Raw genomic sequence first — 23,581 nt, 5'->3', positions numbered from 1 at the left:
TTTAAGTGTTTGGGGTTGGCAATGCTGTAAATAGCTCTGCAGAGAATGGTTTCTTTTTCTACCTTTCAATTGTTCTGGTCAGGTGCCCATCAAGTTAAAGAAAATTTAGTTAGCTAGGAAAAGGAAGAAGAACAAACAGAAATTTATAGGCTGAGCCAGCTTCTATTTTGGAACAAGGAAAAAAAGTACCTGTAGCAATTTCCCAGAATCAAAATACTTTCACATTTCAAGATATAATGCAATACACAGATTACATATAACACATAGATTCATATAGATTTCTAGAAAACAAACCACCTCCTGAAAGGCTCAAGGTGACTGACATTTTAAAAATACCAGCCAATTTACACATACACAGAAAAAAGAAAACTTTGCAAATCTGCGAAGGAAAAGACTTACCTCTAGACACTGATCTCAAATCACAATACCCCCATTCCTCCCCTTAGACCAGCACTCCCATCTCAAAAGCTTGGGGGAAAAGAACTGTCTTCAAAGTTAAAGAAATGTAAAGTTAAATAACTAAATGAAATAGCGGCAATCCAATGGCAACAATAGGTGTCAACTTCAATAATGATGGGCTCCTAGTTCTACGTACTAGTATGCGCATCATTGATTTTTGTCACATCTGGTTAATAAGACGACCTAATATTATACATAAACTGAACAATACCCTGTACCCTAGAAAGACTGAATGAGGAGAAAAAGTATTGTAGATAGTTTTTACAGTTCTGGTAGAAAAATATTTACAGTTCTGGTAGAAAAATATTTACATTATATTTTCATTAGGCTTTTATTAATTCAAGAACTAAGGACTTTAAAGGTAATGATGAATTTCATCAGTACTTTGGATTCTGCAGAGACAGTGATATGAAGTTCAATTCAGCTGACGTACAGGGGAATAAAACTAAATGATTGCATTATTTTGCCTATTAGACATTGTGGTTGACATAATATCTTTCATTAGACCAACTTCTGCGGGTGAGAGAGAAAAGTCTCAGGACCTAAAGAAGAGCTCTGTGTAAGCGTTAAACCTTGTCTCTCTCACTCACCGAAGTTAGTCCAATAAAAGGTATTACCTCACCCACCTTGTCTTTCTAATATCCCGGGACCAACATGGCTACAACTACACTGCATATAATAATTTTGCCTATGGCAGTATAAAACTTACATTACCTAAAACCAAGATTTAAATCAACCTGGCACATGTTTAAAGGACCTATCCCTGCAATCTTTAAACTAATTGTGAAAGAAAGGGAAATGTTGGCAGAGTAGTGACCACAGCTATCTGTCAACTGTGACAAAGTAAATCATTTCAAGGGAAAATCTAAGATGTATTTTTAAATTGTGTAGTCCAGTGGTTCTCAATCTTTCCAGACTACTGTACCTCTTTCAGGAGTCTGATTTGTCTTACATACTGCCAAGTTTCACTACATTTAGAAACTACTTGCATACAAAATCAGACATAAAAATACAAAACTGTCACAGCACACTCTTACTAAAAGATTGTTTACGTTCTCATTTTTACCATATAGTTATAAAATAAATCAATTGGGATATAAATATTGTACTTACATTTTGGTGTACAGTATATAGCGTAGTATAAACAAGTCATTGTATGTATGAAATTTTAGTTTGTACTGACTTCACTAGTGCTTTTTATGTAGTCTGTTGTAAAACTAAACAAATATCTAGATGAGTTGATGTACCCCATGGAAGACCTCTGAGTACTCCTGGTTGAGAACCACTGATATAGTCCTTCGTTAAACTGCTAGCAGAGAAAATTCTGCATACTTTTTTTATGGACTCACATCTGTACCTGTCTCCGGTGTGTGCATTCTATTTTTTCTAAACCTAATTAATATAATTTTGCCTTATTGAATCAGGAGAACAATGGGTCATAATGGCAAAGTTTATTATTTAAAAAATTTAAATTAAATACAAATTAAATTGCAGATCTAATATAATTTAAATCTCAAAAATAACGGAAAGCTTTTAAATCAGAAACAGGACACAAAACTCTTTTCCAATTCTACAAAATTGTTTCTTATATAGTATTATATTCTATAGAAGACCACTAGTTCCTAGGAGAAGAATAAATGGCTAAGTAATTGAGGAAAGTGTTCCCATAGTGAACCACTCATATTGCAGATTCCAGATGCTCAACATTCTTGACATCAGAATGGAAAAATTTACTGTTAGTCTAGAGAAATTTAATATCACCATTCTTGTCATATCCTTCATAGCTTCATTATTAGGACAAGCCTGTGGAAGCTATAAACCAGTGGTAAATGATAAAAAAATATGGTCTCTGCGTTCCATCACTCTTACATATTACAAGAAAATATTTAACTTTGTTAGTAGTGTAAGAAAAAAACTTCAAAAAAGCTGAGACAAATGGATGAGCATTTACTTTCATTTGTTAATTAGTTTTCTGAATTAGTATGTTGTATAATAATGCCACACTTAAAACCAAGCTTTTTACTGTAACTAAGGGGTAATAAACCCTAAAGAACATATGTAAGCCCAGGATAACACTGTAAAATTTTATTGTATTAATAAACTGGGACACACATCAACCTTTAAATTTTCCACTTTGTCAAAGGTAAAATAATCAGCACTGTTTGCTGCCATTGATAACAAGCTTACTTTTTCACATTTAAAGAATATTTTTACAGTTCTACAAAGGATCAGACATTTTAGTTACCCAAAATGAAATAACAGAATTTGTGCTTTTGTTGCTTGTGATGTTGACATCATTTGCTACCGTACAGTAGCCCAAGTCAGAACGCTGCAGAGACCCTATGCCTATACTGAGCTGATCACCAATGTGGTTTAAAATAAACTATGATCTAAACATAGTTGCTAGTCATAATATCAGCAGGCATCATATTCTGAAAATTAATCAAGTCTACTTGGACTACCACTTTAAAATACTATGCAACGCTGCAATAGCAACAAAATAATGATTGTACTGATTTAATGTGACGTAGTGAGCACAAACTAACACAGTGGAAATGCTCATGCAAAGATCCTATGTTTACCTTTTCAAAAATGCCAGTGCCTTTACCCCCACCCCAAGCTCGCAAAGGAAGTTTGCATACTGTGGTATCCAGAATGCTCTTAACGAATTGACTGGCCACTTGTATAGACATCTACTGTGATGAGTCATTCACTAAATATTTGCATCTAAGTCCTCATCAACACCAAAGAGGTATCTGGCATATAGTAAAAAAAATTCATTCCAGCATTAGGTTGTTTGGGAAAGAGACTCACTGAGCATGCTTAATGCACTAACTCTAAATTCACAGCATTTGGAAGAGGGAGTGAGGGACTGGCACTATAGAAGAGTGGTATGGAATACCTAATGTGGCATTTTACAGTTGGAAAAAAAGGAACAACAGTTTCCCTTTAAGGACTGAATGAAGCCTTCCAAGAGCAGGGGTCAAGGCTATTTATTACTGAACTGAGCCCAAAGTTAATGGAAAACTTAATTTGATTACCATGAACCTCAGTTTTCATACTATGTTTCCCAGTGTATCAAAAGACCCTGTGGTCACTAGGATTTCATGCATCAATCAGGAAGATGTTCATGTAAGTTGTATTTCAGGCATTAAAAATGAACTGTAAAGCTGGACATATCACGTAGTATACTGAAGGAAAAAATGTCTCACTGAATGAGTAAAACACTTAGCACAAGCAAAAGTTATGTGCTCAAATCAGTAAGAAAATATACCCATATTTCAAAATAGTCAATTAGACATAATGTCTCAAGGATATGTTTCGGCAAAATATTACAGTGATTTGAATGAGTGGCAAACATTTCACATATTCCTAGCACTGAAATCCATAGAGTACATTAAATTCCTTTACACAGGTTTTCTATCACAAGAGAGCAAAAGAATATTTGAATATTTGCAGCTGTTTCACGTCAAGCAACTGAAAATTAGCATGGCAGGTTTTCAGTGACTATTAGTACTAAATGTCACTTAGATTAACAGTTTTAGGACTAACAGTAAACAGCCAGTCCTTGACCTGAAGCTGGACTGAAAAGCCACAGCACCTTTCCTCTGACAGCTGATGTATACAATACTCTGTAGCTAATCTAGGTTCTGGCACTCTTACATTTTACACTACAACATAATAGTCTGCTCCAGTCAACGGACAGCTGGCATGACCAGAAACTGTCAAACTGTTCATGTGATTATAGCTTTCTGTCTAACAAAAACAGCTATTTCTTGAGTCTTTTGGTCAAAAAACAACTCTCCCTGCTATTGGTTAAAGCTATTTCACAACTAAAGTTTCCTTGCTGCTTCTTTCAAAAAGATTAAGTAAAAACTGTTCCAGTTATCAAATGTAACAAGTTAAAGGTAAGATTGTATCTACATAATTGAATAGTTTTAAGACACTTACCACTGGTAAATATAACACACGCACATTTAATTCCACATTGCTGACTGATTAATCACAGATGTTTTTTAAAGGATTAACTCACTTACAGAAGTTTTGAAAATTTGTTCAGAGTGATATGAAATTACTAACCACCATGAAGATGTTGATAATCAAGTAACTAAGGTTCAGGTGAAGTTTTTACATCATACTAAGGTTATTTTTAAGGATTAAATCTGATAACAATTACTGCTAGCCAGGTATATCTTAGCTTCCTACATCTTTCATATTAAAGCAAGCCTACATATCATTTAATGCCTCTGGCTGCTGGAGACAGAGATCATTCCAGAATCAAGGATGACAGCCTAGCCCCATTGAAGCCAAGGAGAGTTTTGTCTCAACTGGCATCAATTTTCAGACTGATTTTACTTCCAGTGGTCTAGAAATTTAGGAAAGTGCTATTGTAACCTGAACTATGGCGTAACTAGAGGTAGTTGCATATTACATTTGCTGAGGCACCCCTATGCAACTTTCACACCTGAAAATGTTGGCAGTAGTCCACTGGGTATTTCATAATAAACATAAAGCACAATTAACAGCTTCATGTTAGCAAATACAGGCTTTACCACTTCATTGTGATAAGAAATTTTAGTGGCAGCTCTCAGCAGCTCTGACCAAGGGTTGCAAGACTTCACTGCACTGTAACCTGACAGTCCACCAGAGCAATGGTTCTGAACTATGGGTATGTGTAGTTCCTAGGGGTACACAGAGGTCTTCAAGGAGGTACATCAGTTCATCTAGATATTTGCCTAGTAAATAGTATTATTGAAAAAGTATTACTGAAGTCAGTACAAACTAAAATTTCATACAGACAATGACTTATTTATATTGCTCTATATACTATACACTGAAATATATGTACAATATTTATATTCCAGTTGATTTACTTTATAATTATATAGTAAAATAAGGAAGTCAGCAATTTTTCAGTAATAGTGTGCTGTGACACTTCTGTATTTTTGCCTGATTTTGTAAGCAAGTAGTTTTTAAGTGAGGTGGAACTTGGAGGTACACAAGACAAATCAGACTCCTGAAAGTGTACAATAATCTGGAAAGGCTGAGAGCCACTGCACTAGGGAGCAAACAGCTCTTCTCACCACAGGCCTTTATTGCTTTTCTTCACCTTCCTTTCTCCCAGTTTCACACCAGTATACTTAGACTTCTGGCCATCACCTCTTCTACATACCCTACAGGATGGAGAACTGTCTTATCTCGGGGAGACACCATTGCTGCACACAGGGGAGCCAGATGGGGTCTAGGGAAGAAGGCGCAGGCTTGGAGAAGACCCTCCCTTGATTTCTCACTCACCCTCGGCAGCGAGATATCTTCCATAATGCTCACACCCTGTGGAAAGTGTGGGGACAGGAATGATTATCAGGCCCCACCCTATAGTGCTGGCTCTCCCCAAGAGCCACGTGCCCAATGTACAGCAGGGTTCGGGAAGAGTGATTTGCCCTGCCCCTGTAGCTACTCACTATTTTGGGGGTCCTGTGGCTCATGTGTGCTTGCCTGCGATTGGCCAGTTAGTGACAGGTGTGAGAGTACTGGCTGTGTTTTAAAACACTGAATCAGCATTGTCTGTGTTGCAAACAATACTGCTTTTGTAAAATGTTGTGTTTAAACTTCACAGAGATGACCTCAGGAGCCCAGCCTCCTCCTTTGTTATTGGTGGCTAAATGGCTGTGTAGAATTAGAAAGCGGCCAAGAAGAACTAAGGAGGACTTTCTGCTTGACGTTATGATGCACTCCACCGCCAAGAAACAGGAACTGAAGGAGTGTCAGGGCAGTGAGAAAAGAAATCAAAAGGAGAACGTGGCAAGCCAGAATGAAGCCACGGAGCAGCTCTTAAAGGTTATGGAGCACCAAGCAGCCATACTCCAGGCGATACTAGCTCTTCAAAGCAAGCAGCTCCTCACTTGCCCTCCCCTGCAGCTGCTGCTGCAAAACTCTTTGCCAAACACCGCCAACATACTCTTATCAACCTTCTGGCTCCAGTCTATATCCACGGCATTCCACTCCTCCCCTGTCACAGTCCAGCACTGCAGACTCCCACTACCCCTTGCACTCAACACCCATCCCTCTGCAGTTTGGCCCTGCTGAAGTACAGTACCCGCTGCAGTACTGTATCTACTACACTGTACTCCAAAGGAGAAGATTGAATACGATCCCTGGACATACACAAATCTTTAGCTGTCCTGTGACCCTTCCTCCTCCTGGGACCTTTCCCTCCCCCATCCACCTCACTGCTGATGGTTTTCTTTGTTTGACTCTCTCCTCCAGTTGTCTTTTAATATAAGAACTGTGTTGATTTGAAAGCAATCTTTATTCTATTAACTGAAAGCAAAAAGAGCCCTGCAAAGCAACATAAAATTATGTTAAACCCACGTATTGCATCATGTGCACCAATCACCTCCTAGCATTACAAGCACTGCACTTCCGAGAATAGCAACAAATATTAGTGGCTTTCAGCTTCAAATTGCTGCCTCAAGGCATCCTTGATGCTTATGGCCCCACACTGTTCCCTTCTAATAGCCCTGATCTCTGGCTGTTCAAACTCAGCCTCCAGGCGCTAAGCCTCTGAGGTCCAGCCCTGAGTGAAGCTTTCACCCTTCCCTTCACAAATATTATGGACTATACAGCACACAGCTATAAGCATAGGAATATTGTCATCGGCCAGGTCCAACTTCCCACAGAGGCAGCGCCAGAGGGCTTTTAAACGGCCAAAGCACACTCAGTCATGCTGCACTTGCTCAGCCTGTTGTTGAACAGCTCCTTGCTGCTGTCAAGTTGCCCCATGTATGGCTTCATAAGCCAAGGCATTAGGGGTAGGCGAGGTCTCCCAGGATCACAATGAGTATTTCGACTTCCCCTGTGGTGATCTTCTGGTCCGGGAAGGAAAGTCTCTGCTTGCAGCTTCCTGAACAGGCCAGTGTTATGAAAGATGTGTGCGTCACGCACCTTTCCAGACCAGCCTGCGCTAATGTCTGTGAAATGCCCACGGTGATCCACAAGCGCCTAGAGAACTATTGAGAAATACCCCTTAAGATTAATGTATTTGGTGGCTAGGTGGTCTGGTGCCAGAATTGGAATATGTATGCCATCTATCGTCCTCCGCAGCTAGGGAAGCCCATTTGTGCAAAGCCATCTACAATGTCATGCACGTTGCCCAGAGTCACGGTCTTTTGGAGCAGGATGCAATTAATGGTCCTGCACACTTCCGTCAACATGAGTCCAACCGTAGACTTTTCCACACCGAACTGATTAGCTATCGATTGGTAGCAGTCTGGAGTAGACAGCTTCCACAGTGCAATTGCCACACTCTTCTCCAACGTCAGGGCAGCGCTCATTCTCATGTCCTTGTGCCACTGAGCTGGGGCGAGCTTATCACCCAGTCCCATGAATGTGGCTTTCCTCACGCAAAAGTTCTGCAGCCACTCCTCGTCATCCCAGACATGCATCATAATGTGATCCCACCACTCAGTGCTTGTTTCCCGAGCCCAAAAGCAGCGTTCCACTGTGGACAGCTCCTCCATGAATGCCACAAGCAATCTCGTGTCGTAGCTACTACGCGTGGCAAGATCAATGTTGCACTCCTCTTGCCTTTGTAGTTTAAGGAATAACTCCACTGCCACTCGCGACATGTTGGTCAGAGTGAGCAGCATACTGGTGAACAGTTCGGGATCTATTCCTGCAGCGCAAAGAGGCAGGGCACGCAGTACATAAATCATTGAAAGATGGCACCAAATGCGGACGGAAGCACAGAGATTGCTGGGATACGAAGCAATGCATCATGGGTCACTGGGACAGGACCCAGGATGCCCCACGACCCTCTCAGTCTCCCCACAAGTCTTAGCGGCAGAAGAGAAAAAGGTGCTCTGTGGAATAGCTGCCCAGAGTGCATGACCCCAAATACTACTGCAAGTGTGAACACACAACAGCAGTTTCCCTTCAGTGTGCTCTCCCTTCAGCCCTGTAACTTCCAGCACTGTAACTCTGCCAATGTAAAAGTGCCCTAAGCAAGGGCTAATGCAAGACATGGGGGAGTGAAGAAGTTTGTTTTCGTTATTAGATATTTTAGCTGGTTAATTGCTTGTATGAAATCGCCTTCTCTACCTTAAAGGCAAATTTGGGCCCAGTTGCTATTTGACCCCATTAAACAGCACACTAATTTGGGATCAAATTCTCACAGTTTGGAGCAGCTGAGATTTCATAACATCTCACAACATACAATTCATTTTTACGTAGTGGGGTGGAGAAAGAGTGTTTGCCCGCCAGGGACTAGCACAGACAACAGAACTCTACATTCTGATTTAAGTCAAAGAGCTGGAGTACTAGAAGCAAAATGATAGCAGTGTGTATCAGGTCGGGGGCTGGAACGGTTATATTAAAACCAGGATAGAAACTCCCCAAAAACCTAAAACATCTTTCTATCCTGCAAACAGTACCTACCCTCCTTGCAGGGAAAAGGTGGAAGAATAATCCCTTCCTCCAGAACCTTAGCCTTTGCTTGAGTAAAGAGGTGCACTTTAAACCCTTTAAACAAATTGTATCTGGCCCAAAGTCAAAATATTATTTCAGCAATAAGACACAGATGGCATAATCATTCTTATTAATACGTTTCTTGGGTTTATGAGGACAACTAAGTTTTTGTCATTAATCATAATTATGAAATGGGTGCTTTGAACTTGACATGTATAAAATATTACAATACATGTGCTTTAGAAAAAGCCTCACATTTTAATATTGAGGAATTAATTTTTCATACCTTTTTCCAAGCCATTTTATTTATTCACAGATTCATTATGTCCCCCTCAGCACCACCTCTGGATACATTTATTTAAGTAATAAAGTAAGCCACACTGGTTATATCAGATACCAACAGTCACCCATCACTCCACTGCCCATCTCTGTTCACTGCATGAAATACTCTGAACACTAGAAAATATTTGGACAAGTACCAGTAAATGACCTTAAGTGGTCCTCTGAAGGTCAGCAAAGGCAAAAGCACCAAAGCAGAAGATCCTCCACAGCAAACACTCCACAACTAGTACTCCAGAATTCAAAGCTAGAGGATAACATGGGCAAACTAGCTGGCCTCAACTGTCACAGTAGTGGAATGTGGTATATTAGGAGAGAGAGGGAAAAAAATCCTGAAATCCAGCAAGAGAAGTAGGAGTCAGAGGAAGGAAAGAAGCAAAAGATGAATTTTATGTGGAGAAAATCTGGATTGGTCGTAAAAAAAACTAACAAACTATCTCTGCTCCATAAAATCCAGTTAGGCTTGTAACCAAATGCAACTCCTCATGCATTTTGGAATCTCCCCTTTTCACAATCCTCCCATTTCTAATTGTGTATTCAAAGAAAAGAGCATAAGGTTAAGAGGCAGGAATTCCAAGTTCTAAGTCTGGCTTTGTCACTGACTTATTGTGTCTCTTTGGGCAAAATGACTCACTTTACCTTGCTTATCTTGCTGCTTCCATTTCCCCTACTCTAAAACGGGGATAAAAAAAATACTTATTTAGTGCACAAGGCTGCTATGAAGATTAGCTGGTATTGATACACCTTTGAACATACAATATTAAGTATTATTAGTAAATAGGATCAAAGAAATGTAGGGCTGGAAGCAACATCAAGAGGTCATCTAGTCTGTCCCCGCCCACTGAAGCACAATTAAGTATATCTAGACCAACCCTGGACAGATGTGTGTCTAACCTGTTCTTAAGAGCCTCTGATGAGAGGGAATCACATCTCCCTAAGTAAGCTGCTCCAGTGCTTAACTATCCTTAGAGTTAGAAAGTATTTTTATAATCTCTAACCTAATCTCTCTTGCCACAAACAAGATCAATTACTTCCTGTCCTACTGTGGGGGGACATGAAAAACACTTCACAACTACCTTTTGCATATTCAGAGACTTATGTCCCCCTCAGCGTTCTCTTCTCCTGACTACACATGCCCAATTCATACAACCTTTCCTCATAAGTAATTTCCTCTAAATATATTATTTTGTTGCTCTCTTCTGTACTCTCTCCAATTTGTTTACATCTTTCTTAATGAGTGGTGCCCAAAACTGGACGCATTACTCCAGCTGAGGCCTCATCAATGCTAAGGAGAGTGGAACAATTACTTCCCATGTTTTACATACAACACTCTTGTTAATACATCCCAGAACAACATTTGGCTTTTTCTCAACAGCACACATTGTTGACTCAGATTCAATTTTGGATCCAGTATAACCCATGGACCCTTTGCTGCGATACTGGTGCTTAGCTAAGTTATTCCCCGTTTTGTATTTGGGCATTTGATTTTTCCTTGCTAAAAGGGTCAGCAAGGTGGAACTTAAGCCTCTGTCTACATTCAAGATACTTTAGTATTGTTGAAAAGGGTAAAACTTTGGAACGGTAGGAAAAAAATCTTTATAACTGTACAGTAACTCCTCAAAGTCATCCTTGTTAACATTGTTTCATTGTTACGTTGCTGATCAATTAGGGAACATGCTCATTTACAGTTGTGCAATGCTCCCAACTAACGTCATTTGGCAGCTGCCAGCTTTGTCCACTGCTTGCAGGAAGAGCAGCCCATTGCAGCTAGCTGGTGGGGGCTTGTAACCAGGGTGGACTGGCAGCCTCCCTATAAGCTCTCTCTATCAGCTCCCCGCTTCCATAAGTTCCCTCTGCTGCAGCCACCCATCAGGCTACCAATTGCTGGCAGTTCAGCTGTCCCTCCCCCCACTGCCATGTGCTGCTCCTGCCCTCTGCCTTGGAGCTGCTCCCAGAGACTCCTGCTTGCTGTGCAGGGGGAAAAGGGGAGGGCTAATGTCAGGGTGTCCCCCTCCCCCTGCACCCCGCTTACCCCTTCTCCATATAGAGCAGGGAGGGGACCCAGAGGGAGAAAGACAGAGAGCTTGGAGCAGCAGCTGCTGTCTCAACTTCCTGATCCATTTAAAAAGACAATGCACTTACAGGTGGGTCAGCTTACTTAGGCCATGGCTACACTCACACTTTACAGCGCTGCAACTTTCGCGCTCAGGGCTGTGAAAAAACACCCCCCTGAGCGCTGCAAGATACAGCGCTGTAAAGCGTCAGTGTAATCAGCGTGGCAGCGCTGGGAGCTGCTACACCCGTAAGGGATGTGGTTTACGTGCAGCGCTGGGAGAGCTCTCTCCCAGCGCTGCTGCTCTGACTACACTCACGCTTCAAAGCGCTGCCGTGGCAGAGCTCCCGCAGAGCTGCCGGGGCAGCGCTTTGAAATTCCAAATGTAGCCATACCCTTAAAGGGGCAGTATGCATCTCTCTCTCTCTCTCCCACACACAAGGTGTGTGTCTGTCTCTGTTTGCTATGCTGTCTCTCCTCCCTCGTGTTCATGCTGCCTTGTGAGAGGGGCTACATTAACAACAACGTGTTAACCCTTGAGGGCTCAGCCAAGTGCTAGTTCATCATTTAGCAGCAAGGCACTCCCTGGGAAATATCTCTCCCTCTTCCATCCTCTAACTTCACCACCTCAACCAAGCTTCACAATCATCATAGCTGTGAACAGTATTACATTATTTGTTTAAAACATATACTGTGTGTATATCTATATAATATATAGGTTTTTGTCTGGTGAAAAACCCCCCGATTTACATTAATTCTTATGGGGAAATTGGATTCGCTTAACATCATTTTGCTTAAAGTCGCATTTTTCAGGAACATAACTACAACATAAAGCAAGGAGTTACTGTATTGCCACCACATACACTCAGCCCTGATCTACACTGGGGGGAGGGATCAATCTAAGTAATGCAACTTCAGCTACATGAATAATGTACTGAAGTTATCGTACTTAGATCGACTTACAGTGGTGTCCTCACTGCGGTCAGTCGACTGCTGATGCTCCCCCATCGACTCGGCTTGTGCCTCTTGCGGCGCTTTAGTACAGGAGTTGACGGGAGAGGGCTCGGGGGTCAATTTATCATGTCTAGACTAGACATGATAAATTGATCTCTGCTGGATCGATCACTGCCCGCCGATCCAGCGGGTAGTGTAGACATACTCTCAGTGATGGAAACGGAACCTTTATGTGCGATAGCAGGAGTGAGGGGAAAAAAATGACAATTTTTTTTTAAGAGAAAAATCAAAACTAAATAGTTTGTGTTCAGAAATAACTCCACTCGTATCTGTAACTCAAATAGAGGACAGTCTAGACTGTCTCACACATTGGGCCATGTAAAATGATTTAATTCCTTTTTCTTAAAAAAAATAATAAATAAAGCCACGAAGAGCAGACAGTGACTGAAAAGAAATTGCTCAGATGAATACATAATCTGAAGGATTTTAAATTTTCAACTGTGATGTTTAGTTTATTTACATTAAGTAAAGGGAGAAGAGGTTAAACTTAAAAATGTGTTCAATCAGATTACTGTAATTATTATCTTTTCTGTAGATAAAGATTGTAGACTTCACAACTAAGACCAGGGAGGAACATATAGTCCTTTTAGGCTTGTGTACCTGTGTCACTTCCAGATCCAGTTGATAAAGCTGGCATGATTTAGTCTACAGACTATCACACAAGAACGTTAGAATAGTGCTCCACAGCCAGAAGGCAGCAGTTAATTTCAGTTCAGCTGCCTGCAGCCAAGTTTTCAACAAAGATTTATGCAATCTCCAAGATTCCCCTAGAAAGAACAGAAACATCATTTTACAATAAAGAACACTGTTAAACCGTAAATTATTGCAGCTTAAGTACATCAAAAAAAATTAAAACTTGATCTGAATGGCTAGCAGCCTCCTCAAAATAATGTCCTAGTGACTAAGTCAAATCATTATTGCTAAAGGAGCTTTAGATTTAATTTGATGCTCTCAATTAAAACAAGAGAGTACATTGTTTTTATATTAAGACTTTTAAGACATTTTCCAAGATGAAGCAAATTTGTTTTCTTCAGTCTAGTCTTTAATCCTATGCTGCTGTAAAAATAATTTATGTCCTTCACTAAAATTACACATTTTAACCCTACAATGGCAAATATTTTGGAAATAAAAGGGCTATTTTTCCAAAACAGTAAATACTTTAAATTGCTCAAAGTTTATGACTACTTTACCAGAAGAACCTCTGTTTAGTCTAACACTAATTTATACAAGGCCTCCACTTAACTTCCAATTCCATCATATCTCTTCAATTCATTTAAAGTCTGAAGTTTACTACCTGTGTTTACTGCCTGGATCATAGCTCCAAACGTCAAGTGAAATTCTACAAATAGTACTGTGTGGGGCAGGTCCTCAACAGGTATAAATAGTCATAGCTCCACTGACTTCAATGGAACTGTGACCATTTACACCAGCTGAGGATCTGAATCTGTATATTTACTACTAGAAAGTCATACTGATAATTTATTTTTAATTACTTCCAATGTAAACTTTTAGTCTATTTCTGATCAGTTCTTTCAGAAAAATAGAGAACTATTATGAGAGAGAGATAATTTAGTACAAAAGATAATGTTAAAATAAGATTGAATTTCTTTTTCGCTGATTTGTATTACGGAGTTAAGACTCCTAGTGTTAACTCATAGTGGAGCAGACCAAGGTAGGGAGAGAGAGGTTTGAAATCAAGATTATATTTTCTCTAGATTCTGGAAAATAAAATATGCTATATAAGTAAGGAATCAGAATGGCTACAATTTTTCATAAGAATGTATACACAAGAAAGATGTTTTTTGTTTTTGTTTTAAAAACATCCATACTATTAATCAGAATGGTTCTCTTTTGAAGTTATCCTGATCCTGACGGTGCATAGTTTGGACACTCTTGTATGCACAGATTCTTATAAAAGGTTAAAGCACAAGTGCCATAACCATTGGGAACTGTTCAATATTTTGTCCTCCACACATGAAAAAACCCTCTACAAGTATTATAATTTATCGTAGACTGTTTATCAGATTCTGTTTAGTAAATTATAATCCATTTTTAGTTACAAGGAAGGGTTGCCAACATGCTCCAAACTGAACTTGTTATTAAAATAAGTATTCAAAAAAAAATTAAGTTTGCCAAGAGCAAAGTTTTATATGCTAACTTTCAGACTTTAAAAAAAAAATTACTGGTTTGTTTAAATTATACATACAGGATAAAGTTATCTCCCCCTAAGAACTTGTTTTAAACCATAAAGGCTGACAAACTTTATTGCACCAGCAGAAACATCCACTTTTGGGTAAATACAATGGATTTTTAAGAATATAAAAAATAAAGACCTAATATTTTACTTGAATTAGATAGCATATTGAAGATTTGATTTTAAGAGATTGAGGGAAAGAGAAAAATAAGTTTTCACTAAATGATGCATCAACTTCCAAGCAAATATATTGTATTAATATTGAACAAAGGCATTATTTTCAAGTAAATGACAACTCTATTAATTCATACCAAACGCAAAATTTGAAACAGAGAAAAGAAAGGTCAGCACTCAAAGCCGACAAAGATTTCCTTATGATGCTAGAGTTACAAAACATCTATACGCAAGTGAAGCCAAACTTCAGTTTAGGGGAAAAAAAAATAAACAAAAAAACCTGACATCTACGCCAAGGACACACTGTACAAATTTTAAAAAAGCAGATTCAATTTTTACTTTTTTATACATATAAACTTCATAAAGGAAGAGACCAGCTCTAAACTCAGTTACGATCCCCCAATCAGAATAGGACTATCCTTATCTGAAGGATGTCAGCTATCTGATAGAGAACAGCATTTTCAGTTTCCATGAGCTTATTGAACTTGTTAAAAATACAGTAATAGCTCACATCATTATCACATACCTCTGATTTATGTGCACCTTAAAGATTTTGTCCCATGTCAAAAAATGAATGTAGTAAACATTTCAAAGGCATTTTCATCAACAAATGCTTCCATTATTACTAATTAAAACCGCAGATTCCTCAAGAAAAGTGCTCACATAAACTTGAAAATTCTGTTGATCTACACACACTTCATATATTAAAAAGTCTGGATGTCATTCCTCATTTTCTTTTTTTCCATGGTAAAACATTCAATATTAAAAAAAAATTAAACTGCCTTATTATTTAAGAAATATATATATGGCATAAAGTTATTCCCTCCAGAACCTATATATATATTAATGAAAAATAAATGACCTGATGAAATCCTTACCAGTAAAATGCTTAATATTTTGTTGGAGTGGAATATGGTTCCCCCCCATCCCCCAAAACTTGCAAATTAAGCTACATTTTTGCATTGATGATGTTATTTTCTTTGGCTGAATTTATTTAAAATGCTTTGGAAGTTTTTGTCAGAATCCAGCCATAAGTATTGCTGACTGCTGTATGGAATCAATTTGCTGCAACACAGAAATACCAGCTGTTACAGTATGTCCTGAGAGGGATTACCGAATATTCTTAAACTGAAGTTCAATCCATCTTTCCATAAAAATTAGGAACCAAAAGCCAGGAACGTAACAGCAGTATCAAGTGCACCTGAGGCATTTACAATACCCAACAGGACTGTTACAACCAGTCTTTAAAAAGGGCTTATTTTTGAAATTTCATTATTCCAGTTGTACCTTGCTTCTATATATCACACTGTATCAGATTCCTCTGGCATCTACCATGTGGAAACAGTGAAATATCTGAAGTCCTGTGATATGTTGTTGAATTTCCACCAGGCCCTTAGTCACCTCTCAGGCTCCTATAGTACTTGTGACATCTACTGGTTACATGGAGAAGTGCATTCATTTACATAAGGTTATTACTTGTAACTACAAAAGGCAATTCTATTCCTGAATAAAGAAAAATGTTTTCTTCCTTTTCACAAAAAGGGTTGCCTAATGTTATATTCAGAAGCTATTATGATGCAATTTTTAAAGACAAAAACCCTACTTTGACTGTACTAAAATAATTTCATTTCTACTTTCATATCTTCTTACTGTAATTATGTTAATGAGTGTTTCCATTGTGATCCCTCTATTTCTAGGGGTTTCCAGTTAAAAAGAATTTAAATATTGGAAGGTTTTGTCCTACCTTTAAATTAGTCTTACATATCATACAAGCATGTTCACCAGTCTAGAAGCTTTATTTAATTAGGTCCACTCACAAACATATGCCTACTAACTTATCTTGACACCAAATTCTCTAGTTATAAATGGCCAGGAGTGTGTCACAAGCCTCCAGGGAACAACTTTCAAAGCTGAATAATCCTAGAATTATACTTCTCTGAGGAAACAGAAGTACATACTGTAAATACAGATGTAAGAAAAGAACAGAGGACCCCTATGGATTGATAGATATTGTAAAACCAAACAACAGACAAGAGGGGAAAAATGATCCTATTCTCATTCACTCATATATCCAGTCTGGAGGTACTGGGAAGACTGAGCCAGATGCAGTAAGAGAAAAGGAAGGAGGAATGAGATTGGAAACTTTTACATGGAAAGGCAGCCTTTTGCTGAAGTGGCTGCCTCCAGGGAGATCTATATTTTGTACTTTTTTTGAATGAAGAGATTTTTCTGGCACTACCACATGTATTTTACCCTAAAATTCTCCATCTTTCCATTATCTAAAGAGCTGGCAGATTGGGACTCAAATATGCCTTTCTATGGCAAGCTCAATCAACCAAGAAATGGTGATGTGGCCTAAGAGGGTATCTTTTTCTCCTTGTCTTGTGGCCCTCATAAATTGTAGAGCATTTTATTTGTGAAGGTTGTTGTTCTGCTGAGTTATTCAATGATTTTTCACAATTTAGGGAATATAAATGGATTTTCTTCACATTTTTAAGTTAGAAGTAAGAAGCATCTTAACTAATGAACTGAAGGATAGATTTTAAGATATGAAAGTATGAAATCTGGTAATTGTTATATGACAACTTTGCCAGGGAAAATGGAGAAGCAAGTTTTTGACACACACTTACACACTTAATTTGTTCTTCTAAAGAGCGCTATTGTTTGAGGAATATGATCTTGATTTCCAGAAGGTAGAAAGGTATGCCTGCAAATGATATTTGAAGCATCAGATTGATATTTCATGCGGAGACAGGAAAATTTGAAAGCCATTCAGTCTTGTCCATTGCGGAACCTCAGCTAATTGAAGTATGCTGAATGACTAGGTACATGGATATAGGTCTTCAAACCTATTCAGCACAGGAAATTGCCAAAGGAAATTTCCTGGAAAGAGAAGAGCTGGGTGTCAGTGGATAAAATCTGGACTGAAAGTGGTAGTCTCACCTTTTGGAAGTTGTAATTATGAGATATATTGCTTTTTCTGAGGAAGTTTCCATCTCATAAGTAGTCGGGTTCCAGCGGAATTTACAGACCAATATTGGCTTCCCAGGAGCACATACACTGGCACTGCCAACAGGAACTAGTGGAACGCTTCTGGAATTTCCACTCAGATTAAAGAGTACACAGATGAGGTATGACCTGAAAGTCAGATCCGTGGCAAGGAGAAATGTGTGACCCATTGACTCAGAAGGATACCAGGGAAAATAAAAACAACTGAACCTTGTTATGTAAATACAGTGTTACACAAAAAATATAGATCTCTATGGTGCCTACCCGTTTTACAAGAGATACACTGAGGCACAAATAATGATCTTCCTAAACTTGAATGCCAAATTAATGGGAGAATTGTAATGACTTGAAATTCTTCTACTTTTGGCTCTAAACATTCCCTCCTGATAGTAGAATACTGAAGACTTTTGTATCATTTTTGGGATATCTGATCAGTATTTTTTTGGTTTGGGTTACATAATTTCTTGGTTCATGCCAAGGGGGCTTTAACTAACCTCCTTTCAGAATAGTAGCTGAGAATTCTTAGTCCAGCTGAAGAGTCCAATTAATATTTTTAACTAAACACATTCTACTAGTTGATTTTTAATTTAGATGTGGGGGGCGGGATTTCTTTAGGGACTAATCAAGTTGAAGTAATCACACATCTGAACTTTTTGTACTCATAGCATAGCCTAGTAGCTGAAGTTTCCCTTCTTAGAAACCCATGCCAACCCTGCATTTTTCCCCCTAGGGTTTCATAATCAGAAAAGGAACAACATTTTTATCCCTTTATAGTTCCAGGGAATCTTTATCACCAAAGGCAGAAAAGGTAAAGATCATAAAGGCTACAGATATTCTTCAAGGAGGGATAGGACACGGGCGAAGACAGGTGAAACACTGAGAAATATGAGACATCAGAGGTTGATGAGACAGTCTAAGAAAAAATGTTTAGCTACATTACTATCTCAAGAAATAGCTCCTTCTCTTGAGGAGTTCAGCTGCTCCACAGCTGCACAAGAGTTGATCAGTGCAACTGAGGAGGCATAAAGGATGTTTAGTTAACACAGAGGTCAGATAAACCTCACCCTTGCAATCCTTCCATTATTACTCAGCTCTCATCTACCTCTTTGAAAGCACCCAAGCTATCCACTAACATTAGCCCTCATCCCCCCGTTTCTTTCTCCTCTGGTCTCCATGTCTTACATGATGTCCCTGTGCAAGGAGCACCATTCTACAGCCTGTTCACCAAGATACCATCCTCTCAATCACATCTTTCCTAAACACTCACTTTTGTAGTACTGAATATAAATAGTGAGTTTTCTCTAGTACAAAAGAGGTGAATATATAAAATGATGTAACAAAGATGCATAAATATATTAATTGAGCAGCTGAGCAATATTATTGCAACCTCTGTCCTAACCCTTCTCCATCCCCTCCTTTTATTTATAATCCACACATCTTATATCAGTTGTGAGTTTACATGGTAAACTCTTTGGGGCTTTAATATCTCAGGTTTTTTACAGATACTCCTAAGCCAACATATTTTGGGACACTCAAAAAAATATGTACGTGAAGGCATAAGTCTCCAAACAGTGAACTACTTTACATATCATGCAAAGTAAAACCTAGACCACTGGGTCTGGTATGTATAAATCTTTTAATTTTTAGCCATTTTCCCCTGCCCTAGGATTGCCAGGTGTTTAGTTTTCAACCAGAAAGTACAGTCAAAAAGGTACCTGTGCAGTGTCTGGTCAGTACTGCTGACCAGACACCAAAATCTGGTTACTGCAGTAACCACAATCGGCCGCCACTGGTGAGAGGGCAGGAAGAACAGCTGCTGCTGGAGGAGGCAGGATCCTGACAGTGCAGAGTGTTTGAGGAGCAGGGCCAGCGGCCAGGCTCACCACCTGTGACAGCCCGTTCTGCCTTCTTAGCCTCTCAGGGCCCTGGCTCTCCCCAGCCCCCTCCCTCCTGCTACATCCTGCCATGCCCCGATTGGGGAGGCTGGCAGGCTCTGTGACAGCTCCTCCAAGCACAACTCTGAAGGTGGCATGTGAGTCCAGAAAGAGGGTAGAGTGAATGACTTTGGAAGGAGGGAGTGACAGAGGTGGAGGAAAGCAAGTGACCAGGGGAAGGGTGTAGTGTCCAGTTTTGAAAAACTGGAAAGTTGGCAGCCCTACCCTGCCCTTTCCTTAAAGCGAACTTAGCACTTGTAGAAGACATTGGATACTGAAGATTTAGAACTCTTTTTCATACATGCTGAGCATACTCTGTTTCCACTGACTTCCACAGGAGTTGTGGGTACACAGCAGGTCTGAAAAAAGCAAAGATGGGCGGGTCATGTAGTCTTCAGGCAAGACAATAGGTGGACAACCTGCATCAATGACTGGATCCCTGGAGACCACAAGCGACCGCTGGATAGACCAAAAACATGCTGGGTCGATCCCATGGCAAAACTCTTTGGCCAGAAATGGAAAGAACATGCTCGCAACAAAACTGAACGGTGTGGCGTTGACTTGTGTTCGTGGAGGGGCAGACGAGGACAAGCCAGACAAAGATGACAGAAAGGAGATACATTATAGGCGATGGTATCAAATTTCTCTAGCAGTGCTCTGTCAGTATGCCTCAACTCTGATCTGGAAAGTGCACCTGTAGAGATAAGACAATGCTGTTTCCATGACTAGTCGGTCATTGGCCCCTTTGCTCACACTGCCAGAGTTGTTTTAAATTATATAGACACTTACCTATTCACTGAGAACTGGATTGACACATACACCTCCCTTCATACAGGCTACTGAATCTTTGTCAAATAGTGGAATTTTTTAACCACTTTAAACCTATAATCCAGAGTGAAAGACTGGTTCCTGACCCCCTCCCATCCCTCTTTTATGGAATTGTGAAATACATATAATCTGAATTTACTTTTTGGTGGTTAAATATAATACTTGGGCTAACTTCATGGTAACCCACTGCCTCTGCCAACCATTTAGAAAAAAGAAAATAACTCAATTCTGCATAAATTGAACCCTGAGGGCCTGATGGAAGCCCTAACACAGATGTCAATAGTCTTTGGATAAGGCCCTTGGTGAACACTGTGGCAAATAAAGATACTGCTCCCTGTGTTCAATAGGCTACATGAAAGTTTAGCAGCTATATAGGAGGTGACCTAAGTTAAAATTGTCCTAAAAACAAGTTTTTGTTTCTTATATATTTAAGCTAAACTAATTTTCCTCCCCAACACAACAGTCAGTTATCAGATCTTTGCTACCTTAAATTATGGTCAAGCTGCAAATGAAAAGAAGTTTGTTAATAGAATTGCAAACAATAGCAAAGGTGTTTGCTTGCTTCAACCTCCTCCCTCATATCTCAAAATAAAAATCTACGCCAGTTTTGTCCAAATTAAGATTTTTATCTCAATGTTGAAATTAAAGTACTTTAAAAAAATTCCTTCATCCATGTACAAAATGGCTATAAATAACTTACAACAACATAAAAGTAGCAAGTCACCTACTATATTACAGAATTGAAGTGTGGTGAGCACTGCATATAAGTCCGTAAGTCCATATCGATTATAGCCTCCCCTCTTTTTCAAATATGCCTAGTTTTCAAACTCATTGTTACTTATTCAGCTAAACCTGCCATACTTGGTTTTTGGCTAAAGGTAAATTTTGCTTTTGTTGGGAAATGAAAGTGGAAAACTAAATAAAATCCTGTAAGTAATTTCAGTTTTTTGCAGGGGAGGGGAGTATATTTTTATATTAAACTATTTCTCTTCCCTATTGTAAAAAAATTCTAGCTGCTATTTTTATTTTTAAAAAACTACAGCAAAAGTGTTGGAAGTTTAAAATTTGCATGGACAATCTTAAATGAAAGATAGAGGCTTTTGCTTGGTTTGAAAAAAATGTTTTGATTTAATGAAGATAATTAGCAGTGTCTTGAGCATGCACAACGATATACTTCCTTAAGTCTACAGGTGCACAGAAAACAGATCTGCTGTGCATGAACGTACAGCTAGCAACAGTAAGCATGCACTTGTTCATTCCAGGTGCTTACAGGTTTGGAAGCCAAATTTGCTCTGTGGCATTGTTTAACTTTTGTTTGTTTTCTTTTTTAAAATATAAGTTGAAGAACTGGGGAGGGGGGGGACAGTTTGTATCTTCTGTATGCTGAGCACATTGCACACATGAGGGACTCCTTGCATTCCACCATTCTCCCCATATTCCATTCTCCCATGCCCCTTATTTTGGAGTCCGTGTTATAAGCCCATGCCATTTCCCTTTTGGCTATATAAATCTCAGGCTTTACCCTTCAATAACTTCTTCTTCAGGGCACCTTAATAACCAATCAACTAATAAAGAAATACAGTAGAACCTCAGTTACGGAAACCTCAGGAATGTAGGTTGTTTGTAACTCTGAAATGTTCATAACTCTGAACAAGACATTACAGACTTCAGCCACAGGATGGGGGTAGCAGTTGGCACTGCAGTCGCAGGGTTGGGAGCGTCTAGGCTCCAGGCAGGGAGGGGACTCGGGGCTTCTGATCCTCAGGAAGCTGGAGCTCTGGGTGTGGGGCTCAGGGCTTCAGGCCCACGGCTCCACTCCCAGTTTCAGCCTCACAGGTGGCACCAAGGCTCCCTACGACTCTGCTCCTGGTTTCAGTAAGGGGGTACGGGGACAGGCCAGGGCTCGGGGCTTTAGCTATGGGGGGACCACTGGGACTGAACCACAGGGAGCCCCGACACTCCCCCTGTAACTAAAGCCCCGAGCCTAGGCAGCAACACCGCCCCTCCACTCCCCCGCCCCTCCCCAGGCTGAAACTAGGAGTGGAGCCTTGGGTATCCCCTAGCCCCGCACTGAAGGTGGAAACGGAACCATGGGCCTGAAGCCCTGAGCCCCAGCACTCTCTCCAGGTCTAAAGCACTGAGCCCTGGTGCTCCTGTGGGACAGAAGTTCAGAGCCCCCTCGGGTGCCCTGAGGGTCAGAGCCCTGCGAGCCTGAGTCAGCTAGCTGTGGGTGTCTAGCTGCTGTGTAGATACACTCTTAGTTATTTGCTTCCTCTCTGGGAGGTCCCTCTGCCAGCACTCTATGTCATCTTAATCCACTCACCAGAGCCAGGCTTAAACTGTAGGCTCCTCTGCTCTATAGGCTTACTGTCAACTCTAAGCTCTCATTCAGGAAGGGATCCAGTCTAATTTTCTGAAGTGCAAGTTCCCCCCACCACGACCCTATACCTACAGTGCATGTGAGGTCATGTTGTATATGCACTCTACAAAATGCACGCTCTATAAAATGGCATCCTTCATGTGACCACCAGGAGGATCCGACCCATTTTATTCCTGTATAAGTGCTGGAACAATGTTCCAGTGCATTCTGATCCCACTACACCACTGCATTCAAGCCTTGTCCCCACCAAGGCCTATTCTACCTCCTGCAGGTTCCTCCAGCCTGCAACAGCCACAGGACTTCTCTAGAAAGAGCTGCCCCCATCTCTCCTGTGCAACTTCCTCTTTATATTGTTCTAGCAGTTTCCTTCGGACTCAGTTGCTCCATTTCTAATCTGCTAAAGGGGTGTCACCTGGAGCACCTGATTGCTCCCATGTATTCCCCACAGGGCTGTCATGAGCCGGTTAGGCCCTCAACCTTCCAGAATGATCACTAGCCCGATGCTGCAACTAACCATAACCTCTTCCCCACATTCCCATACTACCATCCCCCATTCTCCCACACCATGGCACAGGCTCTATGTGAGTCCCTCACAAGCCAGCAGCACTGTACGAGTCCCCTGCTTCGCCTCCACTACATGCCATGATCTGTATTCCCATCCTCATATCCACTCCCCTGCTTCTACCCCATCCACCCAGCTCCCAATCTGGAAACTTGCTTCCCATTGTTTT

The 23,581-nt window shown here is 40.1% G+C and overlaps 1 protein-coding gene across 5 annotated transcripts in view; it reads right to left on the bottom strand.

Annotated features, from left to right (window-relative positions):
• MPP7 (membrane palmitoylated protein 7) overlaps positions 1 to 23,581 on the bottom strand; it is a 360,464-nt gene that overhangs the window by 229,448 nt on the left and 107,435 nt on the right. For 4 of the 5 annotated variants that reach the window (XM_030550282.1, XM_030550284.1, XM_030550285.1 and 1 more), the window contains one exon: positions 12,932 to 13,098. The exons of the other annotated variant lie outside the window; for it this stretch is intronic. In XM_030550282.1, coding sequence (XP_030406142.1) covers positions 12,932 to 12,968 — 37 coding nt within the window. In that variant the 5' untranslated portion in view covers positions 12,969 to 13,098. The remainder of the gene's footprint in view (positions 1 to 12,931; positions 13,099 to 23,581) is intronic. 5 annotated transcript variants of the gene reach the window in all.

This window comes from Gopherus evgoodei, chromosome 2 (genome assembly GCF_007399415.2).
Source record: "Gopherus evgoodei ecotype Sinaloan lineage chromosome 2, rGopEvg1_v1.p, whole genome shotgun sequence".
Classification (NCBI taxonomy): Eukaryota; Metazoa; Chordata; order Testudines; family Testudinidae; genus Gopherus; species Gopherus evgoodei.
This window is presented reverse-complemented; position numbering and strand designations above follow the sequence as displayed.